This window comes from Archocentrus centrarchus, chromosome 1, assembly GCF_007364275.1.
Source record: "Archocentrus centrarchus isolate MPI-CPG fArcCen1 chromosome 1, fArcCen1, whole genome shotgun sequence".
NCBI classification, from domain to species: domain Eukaryota; kingdom Metazoa; phylum Chordata; class Actinopteri; order Cichliformes; family Cichlidae; genus Archocentrus; species Archocentrus centrarchus.
The window spans coordinates 2,501,223-2,517,803 of record NC_044346.1 but is presented as its reverse complement, the minus strand read 5'-3'; the positions used below and the strand labels follow the sequence as shown (position 1 = coordinate 2,517,803).

The following is a 16,581-nucleotide window of genomic DNA, read 5'->3' as shown; positions in this document are numbered from 1 at the left end:
TATGGAGATCTGATTGGTCAGTAGGTGGTGATTTCATACCTGTTGATCTCTGGTTTGCAGTAGAAGTTGCCATGGCAATTTACCCTCAGTAAGAAGTTAACCGGTTTCATAGTGCAGAAATCGCAGGATTAACACTGAAGCTACCTGGATACACTTCGTAGCACAGGCCTCAGTTGACTCAGCAGCAGCATCAGGCCCACAGGAGTACCCCTCCCAACCCTGTGACCTTTGAACTTTTATGCAAAATTTCAGGTTATGAAAATAATCTTGGTTTGTTTATCCCGCTGGGCCCCTGCACCTGTGTGCTATTCATGACTTTATTTTACTTTAGGAATTTACCTGGGAGACGGTCATGTGACCTGATGGAATCGAACACACCATTTGCTGGTGAAGTGAACTTTATTCACCCAAAACTCAAACCAGAAAACATCAACACAAAGAGATCCCGTCACAAACAGGGACTGACCACGTCCGCCGCCATGCTCCACCCACCACCTCTGACTGAACTTGTGTTGTGACAGCCAATTAAACTAAAACAAAGTTATTAAACCACTTTCGGGCTGCACTCGCCGAGTTGGCAGCAGACAAACGTTAATATCCTTCCAACATTTACTTTAAATTAAAAAAAAAAAAAAGTTCAAACTTTGAAACTCTCACAGCAGCAAAATGTCAGCTGCTTGTTAGCACTGCTTATTAAATCAAAGGGGTGGTGTTACATGGTGGGTGGGATGTAGTGTGTGGTTGTGTGGTGAGGGGGGCGGGGCAGTAATGTAGCCAACCACATGGGTGGGGTTTGGAGCAGGGCAGTAGATTCGTGGGGTGTGGCCTCCAGTCTGTACTGCCCCCCAGTGGGTGGAAGCAGGGAGACACGGGTGGTAGGAAGAGTGGTGTGGGAGGTGGGCAGAGTGTGGAAGAGGTGGCGGAGCTGTGGTCAGGTAGGTAGTTGGGGGTGGAGCTCATACGGCAGATGAAGCAGTGGGGGAGGAGGAAGGGGTGTCTGATCTGGGTAGAGAAGTGCAGAGGGGGTGGAGCCTGGAGGGGTGGGGCTGATGGGGGAGGAGCCTTCCATGGAGGGGGTGGAACCTGAGGAGAAATCACACACACACACACACACACACTTTATTTTGAAGGTTCAGTCACTTACAATGGAGTAAAGGTGGCTTTTATTGTGGAGGCACAGAAATCACGTGACCTGACCAATGACTTAGCACTGTTCTACTGGCTCATTTGTTTCCTTCTTCATTCACACTGCGACATTAACACAGTCGCAGTGTGAATGTGTGAATGCTCGTGGCAGGTAATGAGCCACGAGCACAGGCTCGTGGCTCATTACCTGCCACGAGCCTGTGCAGGTGAGTTACTGAGGAAGTGAGTCCTGTATTATTAGGCTTCCTGTCTGGCAGCAGCTTGTTCTGCTGCGTGAAGCAGAGGAAGTCAGTGAGTCATGCCAGGAAGAACTTGAGGATTTTTCATGGTAGCCCCTCCCACAGCCGCAGTTCATGGTTGTAGGAAGATTCATCGGGTTTCCCCGTCCTTTCCTCCCTCTCACTGATAATGCCAATGGCCACTTAGTAACCCTCGTTTGTGGACACCATTAATACCAGAACCGCCAAAGCTAGCTAGAGGTGACGATCGATAACATGTCAAAGATGGATAATTACTGCAGGGCTGAACGGGGCGTGCGGGTCAGAGCGCAGGGGAAGCATGGAGAACCAATCCGAGCAAATAAGCAGAACAGCCGAATCAGGCGGTTTTCAGGAGCAGAGCTGGAAGGTGAAGCTGCAGGCTGAGGCGGAGCTGGGATGAGGTGCTGCAGTTCCATTGAGCCAAGGAAGAACTTTAATTATTGTAATATTAGACCAATTTAGTTAAAATGTGTTTCACATTTTTGCAGTTTTAAAATGTCTGCACCGCGCTGTTCTTTATTTTAGACTAATACCAAAATTCATTTTTAGTTTTTCAGAAAGTTCTTCTGTATTCATTATTTAGTTACATCAGCTGTTATTGTGTTAGTTTATTCTAATGTGTATTTTAACTTCACGATCTGGAATTAAATGATCTCATTCATACATAAAAACCAATGAAGCCCTCAAAAAGTCATCTTAAATGCTTGTTTTGTTAAGGCTTACTTAAAAGTAGAAAAGAGATAAAAATTAAAAACGTAACTTCTTCAAGAAATGATGTCTTTGCTCCTGTTGTTGCAGGATGAGGTCACAGTGACCCCTCCGGGTGGTTTGTGTTAAAGTCGTGGATAAATGTGGGTTGCAGAGTGGCAAGCAGGTGTAAAGATTTACCACCAGATTAATGGATGTGGGCCCGCACTGAGGTCAGCTGACCTCAACTTCCTGAAGTAATGTCATGTCGGCTTCTGCATCAGCACCACACAGATTATAGATTTGGTTTTATTAAAAGGAATACTTCGGGTTTAAGCACTATGTGATCTCCACAGGTAAAGGTGTGTCATGAGTACTGACCACTGCTGTGTCCCTCTGTCTGTCCATCTGCAGCCCTAGAGGATTCTGGGTAGGAGGAGGCGGGCTGATGGGAGCTCCGCCCAGACTCAGGGAATGGCTGGGGGGCTGCTGGGGGCAGAAGAAAGGACAGGTCAAGTCACAGGATAAGGGTGGAGCCTTAATTAAAATAACTTACTGAGTGATCCCACCCATCACTGAAGCCCCAGCCACACAGTGGGTCATATTCCAGGTCTCACAGCAACCATGTCAGTTCAGTTTACTCAGGCTCTGTCCCCTCCCTGCACTGAAAATTACATCACTGCTCACATCTTCCTGTTAATCACAAAGTCAGATCCCACTTGCAGCATTTTATTGTAAAGGTCTGAACTGAGGAAGCCACCAAAGTGAAGCTCAGCTAAAAGACGCAACTTTAAGGAGCTACTTCCATCTTTTATATACAGTCTGGAGGGAATGCACCACAGCGCCACCTGCTGGAGCTGCTGCCTTCAGAGAATCTTACCATGCAGGGGGGGCTCCTGGCTCAGGTAGGGGGTGTAGGGCTGGTAGGGGTAGGCAGTCTCAGGTGAGGAGGGAGGGTACACCTGCTGCTGCTGCCAGCAGTTCTGATGGTACCACTGAGGAGACACAGTCATATGACGAGGTCACAGCTTTACAGCAGAAAACAACTTCAACATGTAATCATCACCACCATCGCACGAGGAGCCAGCAGATGGATCATTCAGTCTGTCAAAATGATTTCAGTACCTGAACAATCATCTGCAGTCTGAGCTGGAGACTGACAGACAGGAAACAAGTCTACAGATGAGGAAGATGAAGACATATTCAAAAGATTAAAGGAGAAACTTGAACCAATCACATGACAAATGGGAAACAGGTGTTTCAGAACAGGTGATCAGAACGTCCTCAGAGCTTCATGAAAATCCCATTCAGTGAGAGTCAAGAACCTAAAAGTTCTCATCAGATCTGCAGGCGCCTCTGCCAATGAAGAGAAGGAGCCAAGAGACTCAAAAATCCTGAGAGACTAAAGTCTGAGCGCAGCCAGCTGTGAAGGCTGCTGAGCTCCCAGCTATAGTTTGTAGGAGCTCCTCAGAGCTGAGACCACTGTTGACCTCTGATCTCTGAGGGTGGCCATGTCTCAGGAGGTAGAGCAGGTCATCTACTAATTGTACAGTTGGTGGTTCGATCCCTGGCTGCTCCAGTCTGCATGCCAAAGTATCCTTGGGCAAGATGAACCCCGAGTTGCTCCTGATGTGTCCATCAGAATGTGACTATTAGAATAAGTGTTTGTATGAATGTGTGTGAACAGGTGAAGGAGTGCTGTATAAAGTGCTCAAAGAACCAGTCCATTCACCAGCTACTATGTGCTGTAACTGTGCTGCCACCAGGGGGCAGTGTCAACTCACGTAAGTACTGTTGATGTTTTAGCTCCGCCTCTTCTAAAACAAGGCTCTCGGGCTGCCATTTATCATTTTTGCAATTGGCCTTGTGACCTTTCAATCATCATCAGCACTCCAACTCAAAGGAGGAAGCAGCAGCTGACAGGACCTGATGCTGATTCTGTGCGTGAGTTCAGGTATCTCACCTTCACCTCTCAGCTGTTTCAAAGACAGCTGAGAGGTGAAAATCTACAGTTTCCTGTTCACGTGTGAGTGAGGCTGCAGGTGTGTCTCTTACCTGGATGCCTAAGTTGAAGTAATACTGGACAACTCTGCAGTCTGCGCACACACACAAAGTGTAACATGAGTCAAACTGATATATGTGGACACAAACAGTAAACACAAGCTGTTCACCTCTGACCTCTGGGTAAATCACTTCCATTAGGGTCATATGAGTAAGGTGGCGGGGCTACCACAGTGCAGAGAGGCTCACCCAACTCGTTAACCAACCAGGAAGAAGCAGATGGGATCACCATGGGAACTGGAAGCAGAAAACACTGTCAGTATGGTCCAGCTGCAGCAGCCAGTGGGATGTTCATATTAAACATGGCCACAGTTTGTCTGAACGAAGCTCAGACTGCTCCCAATGCGCCGATCAGTTTTTTACACTCAGCTCTGTATGACATCAGAGACAGGGAACAGAAGCCCCACCCACCTGCTATTCAAACCACCTGTTTTTGAGGGACAGCCAATCAGAAGAAAGTGGGTCTGGGCCTTAAAGGGCAAGGAGCTACAGGATTACTACGCAGAGCGGCTCTGCGAGAGTCAAGGAAGAGAAGATCAAGGCTGTGAGGCGGATGACTTTAAAGAGCGTGACCTTACCTGAGCGCGTCTGTGTGTGTGTGGCTGGTGGCAGGTGAGCAGCTGCAGGTACCCGTGATGAAGGAGAAGAGGGCGAGGATGAAGAGGAAGATGGTGAGGAGCACATGGCTCCCAGTGGCTTCACTACCTGACAAACACACACACACACACACACACACACACACACACACACACACACACACTCTCTTATAGCCACTATGTTTATTTGAAAGATGATGCATATTAATGAACATGAGCACTGAAATTGTAAATATGGCAGATTTAGCCACACAGGCTCATTTCATCTGCATCTGAACATAAAACATGTCAAATAAAACATGCCTCCATAATACATTAAAGATCAAATATTAAAATCACAAACTCACAAGAAAAAACAAACAAACAAACAAAACAAAACACAAGAATTACTAAACCAGTGGAATGAAGGACGTTCAGTGGCACTACTTCAAATCACATTTGATCATCCAGTAACCAGTTTCATAGACTACAGAGCAGTTTGGGTATATCTATGGGATCTACTCTACACTTAGTGTTAGGGATGTTCCTGGTGACTAATTAGTCAATTAAAAAAGGGAAAACAATTATACTAGTCTAAAACTGAGAAACACTCAGATAAAGTTATATCAATTCAAACCTTAATAATTAGGCCAACCGACTAGTACGTCTGGTACCGACTAGTAACAATAGCGACGATCAGTTGACTAGTCGCGCGCATCCCTACTTGGATAAGGGTGAGTGACTCTAACCCTCAGAGAACACTTGTGGAGCTGCAATTCAGCAGGCAGATACTCTTTGCTGTGAAGAATGGAAACCTGTCACCCTCAGACACGAAGAGGGACACTTGAGCCCAATGTTAGCGAGCATAATGTGACAGGAGGGTCGCAGGTCTGATCTGTTGACAATAATTGTGACAATATTGGGAACAAATACACGTTTGTGCATGTTTTCATGTATTAGAGCCCTGACTTCCTGTCCAGAAGATGAAGCTTGAGGTGAAGAGGTGGAAATGAAGGCGCAGAGTTTGAGGAGAAGACAGACATACTGAGAAGGAGATGGAAATATACATGTACAAATGTTAAATGGTCATATATAGTTTGAAAGAGCGGTTATCTTTAAATTACATGTAACTTATAAAGGCGTACTACGTTATGTGGCCATGTACATGAAACGCGATTAGGTGGGATGGTGACGCGCATCTCTGCGCCCGCTCCTATGTACGCTTAATTAAATCCAACTTTGAGAACACAACTTGTTGAAAGATGTAATTACCCACTTCTCACTGTATATTTATGAATACAAAGTTCAACCAGCAAAAGGTGGCAGTGATGTCCCTATGAGCCGTTTACTGACCAAAAAACCCCAAAGAAGTGCTGCTAACGAGGAGACTTGTGTGTGTCTTTGTTTCTCTTGTGTGTAGTGCAGCAGTCCAGAGAGGTCGGCGTGCTGCTCTATCAGAATGTAAAGCCTTTAAGGCCGGGCTGCATTGTCTCCAAACTGAAGCGCACACCAGGAGACGCAAACACCACGAGCGGCTCATGATTCAACCAGCAACACTTAACGGTTCCTCCAGAGTCTGTGGCAGAGTGCAGTGACACCCCCACACCTTTGATACATGTGCACCTGATCCGTGCCCTGCAGCGACGAGTGTGAGAACGGTCAGGAAACTCTGTTCCTGTGCTCCGTTTGTAGGAATTACATTTTTCATAAACCTGCATTTTTCCTGCAGCGAGAGAAACCAGAGCTCTGCACAGAGGGTCCCACCTGGGTTTGAACCAGAACCCCACAGCTGTGAAGCAGCAGCGCTAACCGCTGAGCTACGTTAATGCTCACCATCACAGATGTCCACACACTAACATCTGAAGACCTCACCGTCATCAACACAGAATGAGCGAGGAGCTGAAATAAAGGCGCACAGCAGGGGGCGCTGTAGGAATGTACCTGCTGGCTGTAGCTGAAGTTCACATCTGATCTCGTGGGAGAGTTAGCTGTTCCTCCTTCCTGCTCGTCCTTTCACAATAAGAGAAAACAGAAAGACCCGATTCTAGCTCCATAACATCACGGATCACATGACCTCATCACACGTAAACGACAAACCACGAACACCTCTGACACCCAGTCAGCTGACATGAGGGAGGCTGTACCTGGCAGAGTCAGCCCTTACCCGATTGGTGGAAGTCTCCGTGGCGCTGTAAACTCCGGACATCTGGTAGGTCTGATCTGAAACGGCATGAGGCAGAGTCACAAACATGGCTGCCATGAGCCACAGTCGGCTCCATGTTACAGCGGGCACCATTGTTACTCACCCTGAGAGCTGTAGATGAACTCCTCCGTGTACTCAGCTGCCAACACACACACACACACACACACACACACACACACACACACACACACACACAAACATTCCAGATGTGGTACAATTAAAGACACTTCCTCCTGAATTTTCCAAAGTAAAAACCTAACGAGGCTTTTACTGTGAAAGTTTCCTGAGGGCGGAGAGTTAAAGCTGATCTGATGTCTCTAAATATTCTGATGGCGTCCTCACCCTGGTCTTCTACTGTGCTTGTGTCCTCCTGCTCCTCCTCTGATGAGCACACAGGTGTGTTTCCGGGTGGGGGTGCAGCGGGGAGGGGGCCAGAGCCTCTCTGGGCTCTGTAGGAGGAGCTAGAGGGAGGTGGTGGGGCTCCAATTGAGGGGGGAGGAGCCGCAGCCGGGCTCTGTGGACGATACAGTAATGGAGTTTCAGGTTTGAACGACCTGAAAGTCGAAGCTTCTCCAACATGTGATCACCACATTCAATTCAGATGTCTTTAAACGCAGCGCTTAATAAAACCGTCCATGATAACCTGTTAGCATAGACTGTATGTAAAAGACGGACAGAGAACAACAGCTGAGAAAAAAAAAATTTAAGAAAACAGTGCTCTGACCTATGACCTCTTTCCTGATGGGCTCAGTTGCTCATTTCATGGGATTAATCGGATGCGTTCAAACATGAAATCTGATGATTTTATGAGCTTAAAACTAAAAAACAGTTTTTGTCAGTTCGTTGAAATTTTGGAGAAGTGGGCGGAGTCCATTTATGAAGACGCCTACATGACGTTGAGCGAGTTCATCTCTGCACGTGCTATAGCTGCCTTTGATAAATCCCGCCCAAAAAAAGAATGTTGGATTTTAATCCTTTTCAAATACTCGTCATTTAAAATAAACGTTACTTTAACGCCTTTACCGTAAACCACCTGCAGTACCTTCACTCTCAGGAGCACATCCTACCTGCTGTGTGCAGACGCATCTCCAGGATTTTTTTTTTTTTTCCACGAAGGATTTTTAGTCTTTTCCAGAACAGAGGCTGCTCAATTTCCACTTCCTGTTCCTCTGTCAGCAGAAACTCACCTGCAGCGGGGGGAAGACGCCGTCGTTGGCGTCATCAAGCTGGTAGTACGCGATGGCTGCATCCAGGTCTGCTGGCTCCTCCACCACCTCGGGAAACCCAAACTGACACTCTTTGTTCAGCGCGGCCGCCAGCTGACGCCGACTACGCCTGAACACACCACAAAAAAAGAAAATGGAAACTAAACGCCGTTTATGATACGACCACCGGGATGCTTTTTATCTGACATCACATTCCCTCTCAGGTCACAGTCCTTATTTGAGATGAGGTCACATGAACTGACGACCTGCTAAATAAATCATACTTTCAGGGGTCCTCAGCTGACTGGTTCAGCTCCCGGCGGTCACATCAAAAAACAAGACCTCAGATTTCACATTCAAACCACAGAAGAAGAGCGGACGTCTGTGCATGCACCCGTGTCTTTACGTGTGTGTATGTTTGTGTGTTTGTGTGTTTACCGGGACCTGTAGGTGAAGCTTTCGTAGTCCTGATAATATCTGCGGCCAGGATGGTAATAGGCGAGCTGAGGACCAAGCAGGTGACGGTTCATGAAACGGGTGGAGCTTCAGCCCAGAATCCACGAGACAGGTAGACGTACACATGTACACACACAAACACGCACAATTAACATGACATTTTTCCACGCTTAATTTCATTGAACTGAACACCTGCTGCTCAGACGCCTGAGCCCAACAAACCCAGGATCTCTTCATCTGGATTCACGTATCCTAACATCATCAATTAGGATCGATGAAAGGGGCGGGGCTGGCAGCATCTGACCAATCACACTTATTGATAGTGTGTTGTCAACAGAATGGCTGATCTTTCACAGATGAAATCACACTGGAGAATATATGAAGAGGTTCCACACTGAACACAGAGAGGAACACAGCAGTGTGTGTGTGAGGAACATTGTATTAAAGGTCAGACAGGGTAGGAAGAAACTGCTGTGTTAATAAAGTTAACACAGCAGTCTTTCAGACACAGGAGAATCTGATGGATGATCATCACCTCTTTCATTAAATGAATGTTCAGACAGTTTTAGATCGGATTCTGTCAGCTGCAGCCTCGCTGGAGTTTAACACTTAAACATAGGAGTCGACTAAATCTGACCTGAGGTCAGCAGCTACATACAGCTGCCTTGTTTCAGGATCAGACATGAATGCTTACAGAACAATGAATCTGTTTGCAGCCCACAGGAATAAAGCTGAGTTTATGAATCTGTATTTATTACTGACTATCAGGTAAATAAAGACTGCTGACCTCGGCGATTTATTTCTGTTCTCACAGAGGCCCGCTGTGCCGGCTCACCTGCCTAACAGAAATGTTTTTAAATGTTTAAAATGTTTCAGTCAGGCAGACTACACAGGTGTGAAGTCTCACCTTGAGGCCCCGTAGCGAGGTGATCTGGCTGAGGGGGGGTGGTGGTGTGGGGGGGCATAGGGATCATAAGTCATAGCTCCAGGTGATGGAGGAGGGGGCGGGCGGGGGTGGCCAGCCGGCTGGAAGCGGGGAGGCAGACCAGAGGGGGTGGGCCCGCCATAAGAGGAAGGAGGTTGTATCAGTAGCTCCGCACCCTTCATCCCACTGCTGCCTCGAGATTTCCTGAAGTAACGATGGCGGTGATGACGCTGACCACGAGAGTCCAGGTCTGATAGAGAAACGGGAAGAGACAAAGACAGATAAAGGAAGCATTGTACAGGAAGTCAAAAGGGTGCTGCTGGAGGATATGAAACAAAACAGGAAGTGGATGTAAAACTCACCCAGGTCTCCTTTTCTGGAAGGTGCAGCCACATTCCAGGCAGGAACTGGATTCACAGGTTTCAGGTCTGTCAGAGGGACCAGGTGTCTGTGAGAAGAAGCACACCTGAGTGATGTCACAGCGGCCCATCACAGACCTGATGCAGTATCAGTTTTTCTGCGTGTGTGTTACTTCTCTCCCAACTCCTCGATGAAGACCGTGACAGCTGATGAGTGTGTTCCTACTTCCTGGATGAAAGCGTTGTAGTACTTCCCCTTCGGCTCCAGACGCACCTGAAACAGACGTCTCATTCATGATGTCACAAACATGGCAGCTAAGGGGCGGAGCCAAAGATTAAACTCCAGCTGCCTCTGAGAACCACAGATTCATTCATGCTCCTTTCCCACGACGAGGAGCCGGTACTCGTGCTGGTGCTGGTTTCCATGAACCGGCGAAACGCTTAAGAACGGGCCCGCGTTCCCACCGCGTTTCTGTGAACTGCTCCTTTGCGTATGAGTGTGGGCGGGTCCTCGTGTGGACACGGAAGCCAAAGCGCACAAACGTGGGCGAAAACTGTCCCCTTTCTTGTGCGGCAAATAGATTTTACGGTCCAAACCAAACTACTGCAGCATTTAAAGCAAACTGCTCATTGGTTTCCATTTTAGAAATTGCAGTTTTTAAACAGTTCAACTGCATATTTGTCAACAAGAACTAACCCCTTTTTGAAGAAAACATTTTTCCTAAATGCAAAAATAAATAAGCTACACACGCAACCTAAAATAAGACTTTACTCGGTCTTCTCTGAAGGCTTGCTTACACCAGTGGGAGACTGAGTCTCTGTGGTGCATCTCCAGGATGAGGCTGATCTGGCTTGTGTTGATGTGTGTGTTTTTGTGCCCTGAGCTGGTGTCAAACCTGGGCCCTAAAGAAAGCTCCAGGAGAGGAGGAGGAACCTGTGGCCTAAGCAGAGGCCATTAGTGACCCCTGCTGAGTCAGCAGTATTGTTGGGTCGTGGTTTGATGCCCTCGTGGGCTTTCCTCAGGCTAAGAGGATGCAAATTCTGACTGCTGTGAAACTCAGTTAAAACCAGAACTCCCAACGAGGTCACGGGAGACGAGCAGGATTCGGTGCAGAAAGTTTAACTCACAGGTTTCAGACAAAAACACAAGAAAGCATTAAGAGCCTCCCAGGAGTGTCTGCCTTAAACAAGCGGTTTAGCAAAGCCAACAGCACCAGAACAAAGTGAGGAGGACAAAGACTAGACTTCCAGGCTTCTCTATACATTAGCTCATATGGGAAAGACATTTGTCACATCATCTCCCCCCTAATTAAGTTTATCCCCCAAATATTTTATATTATCCTTACATGGTCACAACGCTGTGACTGCAGGTATTCCCCAACTCTGCCAATGGCACCCGTGGTCATTGAGCAACGGCCCGTCAGTCTGCATGTTAACAATCATGAAGCTGAGCTCACAGCCCGCCGTCAGTGCTGCTAGTTTCCGGCATCATGCAAACATACTGCTAATAATGTGGGGAAACCTGCAGCAGCTGGGACTGAAGAATCTTTTGTAACACAGGTGTGACCGCAGACAGCAACTGTAGTTCCCACAGGGACGCCCTTTAACAGCACAACCACCAGCTTTGAGTGTTTGATCACCTGATCCCTCAGGTGTGTTTTACATGACCGTGACCTCATAATTCAATGTGGTCAAAACAACGTAGAAAACTCATTGAGCTCAGTCGTTCAGATGTTTTAGAGCAATTTCGCCTTCCCCACCTTCGCTCTGCATCTGACACCTGTTCACTTGCATTTTATAAATCAAGTTTTGAATGACACAGGAAGCACCTTGAGGCACTGTATAAATAAAAGTTGTCTTACCTGACACTTGTCTCCGAGGAAGTACTGCCTCCCTGCAAATACCATGTAGTCCGTCTTCTGCATCTCTGTCACAGTAATACGATTACCATTAGACCATCACAGGGTAGTAATCAGATTACACAGCTGCCAGTTACACTGCAACACTTGTAGAGACTTGAGGATTTATGTTCCTTATCCAGCTTCAGTTAACCTGATTACCAGGCTTACTTTAACCTGACACTGGTCTGGATTAGTTAAACGGGTGTTACCTTTGCAGGTGTCCTGCCACACGTCAAACTCCAGGTTTCTGTACACTTCTCCATCCAGAGACTTCATCACTTTGTACGGGAGAGAGAGTCTGGAAGGGGGCGGAGCTTCTGCAGGAAGCTGAACAACAAAAAGATGACATGAGGAGTCTAAACAAACCTGCAGTTCCCCTGCAGTCCAGCAGAGGCACCACAGTATGTCAGTCCCCACAGACTCCCATGTTAAAACTTTCCAAATGAACATGTTTACAGCTGATACAGAAACTGCTTTGGTCTCTGTAGCAAGTTTCCCCCTTCATAACAGCTGTACGGGGGAGGATGTTTCTATAACTCACCTGTTTAAATAAAGTTTGCATTATTAGGGGCGTGGCCTCTCTGACAGGTGGATGGTGACACAGACAGCTGTAGCTGCTAGCTGTCTGCTAGGCTTCACCTCAGCTAACTGGAGTCCCTGAACTGGACCTCTGGACCATGTTTGTGCTGCTGGAGCCTTTTTAATGCAGTTATGTGACCAATAATATGGCTGCTGTGTTTCACTCGACTAACAGACCACCCATTAGTGAAATTCGAGGATTTTGATTGGATGTTACTGATTTACTGACACCACGTACCCTAACCTTCAGAGCTTCCTGTGAAGCTCTGAAAACAGAAACTCAGAATATTCGAGCTTCAGGCTGGAATTGGCATCGCTACAGCCGAGCAGCTGTTAAACGAGGAAAAACCCACTACTGAAACTGAGAAAAGTCGAAATAAATCCAAATTTATCCAATTTTTTACATCACTCATTTTGTTTCTGCTGCAAAGACTTGCTTTCATTTTTATTATGAACTTCCCTTTCTCTGCCTCACAGTTAGAATACCATCTGGAAGGCCTGGGTTCGATTCCACCTTGGCCCAGGCCTCTCCCTCTCTGTGTGGAGTTTGCATGTTCTCCCCGTGCTTGCGTGGGTTTCCTCCGGGTACTCCGGTTTCCTCCCACTTTCCAAAGACATGCACTTACTGGGGTTAGGTTAATTGGCTAATCTAAATTGCCCATAGGTGTGAATGAGAGCATGAATGTGAGTGTGAAAGGTTGTCTGTCCCTCTGTGTTTGCCCTGCAACAGGCTGGCGACCTGTTCAGGGTGTACCCTGCCTCTCGCCCTATGACAGCTGGGATAGGCTCCAGCCCCCCCGCGACCCTTAACAGGATGTGCGGAAGTGAATGGATGGATGGATGGATGGACTTCCCTTTCTCTTATTTTTGGTTTCCTTCACATCATTTTCCCCATTTCCTGCTTAAGTTTTGTTTGCTGAGGTCTGAAGTTAAATCCACTCAGCCTCCACATCAGCCACCTCCTACCTTCAAGTCGTCCATCACAGCTCGAGGTTTCTCCTCAGTGGCTCCGCCCACCTCTGCCTCCTCCCTACAGAGCAAACGGTGGCTGATCGCAGGAAGGAAATCAGCATCGGTCTGCTTTATGTTTCTTCTTCTCTTTTTAAGCGTTTGAGGCGGTTGCCTTGAATACTGGGTCAGACTGAGGATTATTTTGAACTGGGAATCATGCAAAGCTACTGTGGCACCGTGTCCTGAGGTGTGTGTGTGTCTACCTGTGTCCGCGGTCCTCAGGTGTGTCATATCCAAGGTCGACATCACTGCACACCGATGGACTGTTTCTATAGCGACGACCTCCGACCCTGAAGGCCTCCATGGCTTGGCAGAGCTCTCCCTCCTCCAATCCAAACACCTGAGTGTAGAGGAGCTCGTACAGAAAAGCTGCGCACGCACACGCACACACAATGAGTGCAGAGCAGTGACACTTGTTGTTATCACCCAATCATAAAGCAGCACTCACACTGACAGAGCGCAGCAGAGGCGTGGTAACTTCTTGGATAAACAATGTCGTAGTGACCATTGATGGAACAGCACAGCACCACCTGGGCAACAACAGTCTGACAGTCAGCACCAGCCATTCACGTAAAAGAGTTCAGCATCAGGTGACCTTACCTTGTCCACAAAGTCGTCCTCTGAGATCACGGTGGCTGGTTTCCCCGGGTAACGGTAGATCAGGAAGCAGCGCCTGCACACACGGAGTCACGTGACTCAGTCTGAACCGAGCGCGTAACAGGACGCAAACATTTCACACACGACACAGGCCTTAAACTGGGATCGCTACATTTTAACTGGAACATTTTACTTCCCGTTACTGGCTAAATGTGTCTGGTCCCCACAGCACCCTCTACGGTGGCCCCTTTAGTGCCAATCCTAGTCAGCCCTGTTTACCAATTCATTCAGAGGCCAAAGCAAATCTTTCATATAAAATAAGACACTATAAATTTTTAGCTTCAGAAGTTGTTCTTCTGTTAGTGATGAAGAGACGATGTTCCAGCCTTTCAGCTGAACCTCACTGAGAAGCACAAACAGCTCAAAGTGCTTAAAGTTCTTCAGTTTAAATGTTATGATGCTCAGTAACGTTTAAGCCATTTAAACTTGTTTACTGTGTGAAGCTCCGCCTCTCAGACTGCATCACCTGAGGGGTGTGACTAAAGAACATATCCAGGCTTTCTCTGCATTAGCTAGCTCAACAAAACCTAAACCCGTCAAAGAGAACGATATCACCGCAGTGATCAGCGTTCTGCTCCAGGCTCTGAGCGCGCTCAGATCAAAAGGGGCGTTTCGTGGGTCATGTGACTCTTCTGACAGAATGATCCCTGAGAGCACTGCCTGTTCCAATCAGACATCAAATGATAAAAATCTACAAAGAACATAAAAATTAACAATAATGTGAGTGATTAAAGCTGTGAATCAGATTAATCTGCTGGTTTCTGTCACAGAAACAAAGATCTGAATGATTCTGTGTCTGAGTCGCTCTCAGTGCTGCTGCTGGTTTCTGAAGCCTCTTTCCCACCAACAGGGTTCCGGAGCCGGTGCCTTTATTTGAACCGTTATTTTTCCACCTCGGAAGCACTCGGTGCTCGGCCGAAAAACGGGTTCAACTCCGGCCCCGCAAACTAGCTGGTCAAGAACCAAGAACACGTGAGAAAAGCGGCAGAAGGGCGTGACTCTGCCGTCTCAACATCAACTTTTCTACCATATTACATGTGTATTACAGGAGAAAAGCGAAGCGATTTTCACGGCTGTGAATTAGGTTGGGCTCTAAGGCTGAACTTGCTGCTTTGTATCAGTTCATATCACAGATAAAAGGACACAAAGTGCGTACTTGTCGTCTTGCTCTAATCTCTGTCTGTGTTTCCCTCTGTGCTGCACACAGATGCTGCAGTAGTTTGGTTTGGACCGTAAAACATATTTGCAGCACAAGAAAGGAGAGCGTGTTCTCCCACGTTTGTGCGCTTCGGCTTCCGTGTCCAGACGAGGACCCGCCCACACTCATACGTAAAGGAGCAGTTCACAGAAACGCGGGCCCGTTCTTAAGCGTTTCGCCGGTTCATTGAAACCAGCACCGGCACGAGCACCGGCTCCTCGTCGTGAGAAAGTAGCATAAGATGACAGACTTTAAACACAGTAAAGCTTCTTGTCCCACAGCCTGATGAAGGAGGAAATCAGAGTGAGAGTAATGTGACTGAACAGGTATGAACAGGTGTTCTTGGAGTGTGTGTTTCCAGCAGAGACTCAGCAGCAGGTTAGAATCAAGCAGAACCACATGAATCTGTTACTGAAACTGCTGAACTTCGCAGCTTCATCCAGAGGTTTCAGTAACGAGCTGCTCATAGAAACACGTTCCCAGCAGTTCGTCTGCATCACTCTGAACATGCTGGACAGAAACTGACACTGAACATCACCTGGGCCTGAGCAGGTGAGGTGCTCAGCATCAGTTACCATGGTGAGTTAACAGGTAATAAGATGGACACTTTGGTGACACAGAAAGCTTTGACTTTAGTCTTGTCTCATAGTCACACCTCCCTGGACTCATTTTCAGCATTTACAGAAAGGTGTGACTCAGCCTGAGGTCTCCATCACAGCTGGAACACCTGCATGACTCACCTGTACAGCTGTGACAGAGCCTTGATCTCCACCTGACCCACCGTCTCCTGAAAACAAACACACACACGTCAACACACTGCCTGAATGTTAACAGTTGACTGAAGGTCAAAGGTCGGAGCTGCTCACCTTCGGATCCTCCAGACGTTCCAGATATTTCTCAAACGAGCCTTCGACAAACTGCAGAGGACAGAAAACACGACCGACTCAAAGTAACTGAGTATTTCTACTCGAGTACTCTCCGCAGTGTCAGCCTGAACTCACCGGCTCAAAGTTGCATCTGTTGGCTCTCATGAAGTCAGCGCAGTCCTGACGGATCTTCTGGTGGTAGTTCTGAGAGAAATACAGCTGCACGCGCGCGCGCGCACACACACACACACACACACACACACACACACACACAGCTTTTATGTTCATACAAAGGTCCAAAAATGTTCATTTTTTTCATGATTTATTTAAAAAGGTGAGCTCCTAAATGTTCTGCATTCATTACTGAAATATTTACAGCTCATGGAAATCAGATTATCAGAACATTTCCTCAGATCACTGAAAAGGATTTACACCCAAATGTGCAGCTTCTCAAAGCGTCTCCATTTATACTCTGAGGACTCCTCCTCCATG

At 47.3% G+C, this 16,581-nt stretch overlaps 1 protein-coding gene across 1 annotated transcript in view; it reads right to left on the bottom strand.

Moving 5' to 3' along the window:
- Positions 1-428: 428 nt before the first annotated feature.
- The window catches only part of LOC115789676 (putative bifunctional UDP-N-acetylglucosamine transferase and deubiquitinase ALG13), a 21,395-nt gene continuing 5,242 nt past the window's right edge, over positions 429-16,581 (bottom strand). The window contains 26 exon segments of the mRNA XM_075074411.1: positions 429-760; positions 762-955; positions 958-1,083; positions 2,475-2,582; positions 2,974-3,088; positions 4,149-4,189; positions 4,272-4,391; positions 4,733-4,859; positions 6,671-6,739; positions 6,894-6,949; positions 7,036-7,071; positions 7,275-7,446; positions 8,120-8,267; positions 8,576-8,680; positions 9,501-9,768; positions 9,881-9,966; positions 10,051-10,151; positions 11,740-11,804; positions 11,988-12,105; positions 13,324-13,387; positions 13,572-13,737; positions 13,817-13,898; positions 13,969-14,041; positions 15,964-16,010; positions 16,090-16,140; positions 16,225-16,308. Of these exon segments, the coding sequence (XP_074930512.1) occupies positions 713-760; positions 762-955; positions 958-1,083; positions 2,475-2,582; positions 2,974-3,088; positions 4,149-4,189; positions 4,272-4,391; positions 4,733-4,859; positions 6,671-6,739; positions 6,894-6,949; positions 7,036-7,071; positions 7,275-7,446; positions 8,120-8,267; positions 8,576-8,680; positions 9,501-9,768; positions 9,881-9,966; positions 10,051-10,151; positions 11,740-11,804; positions 11,988-12,105; positions 13,324-13,387; positions 13,572-13,737; positions 13,817-13,898; positions 13,969-14,041; positions 15,964-16,010; positions 16,090-16,140; positions 16,225-16,308 (2,670 nt within the window). The 3' untranslated portion in view covers positions 429-712.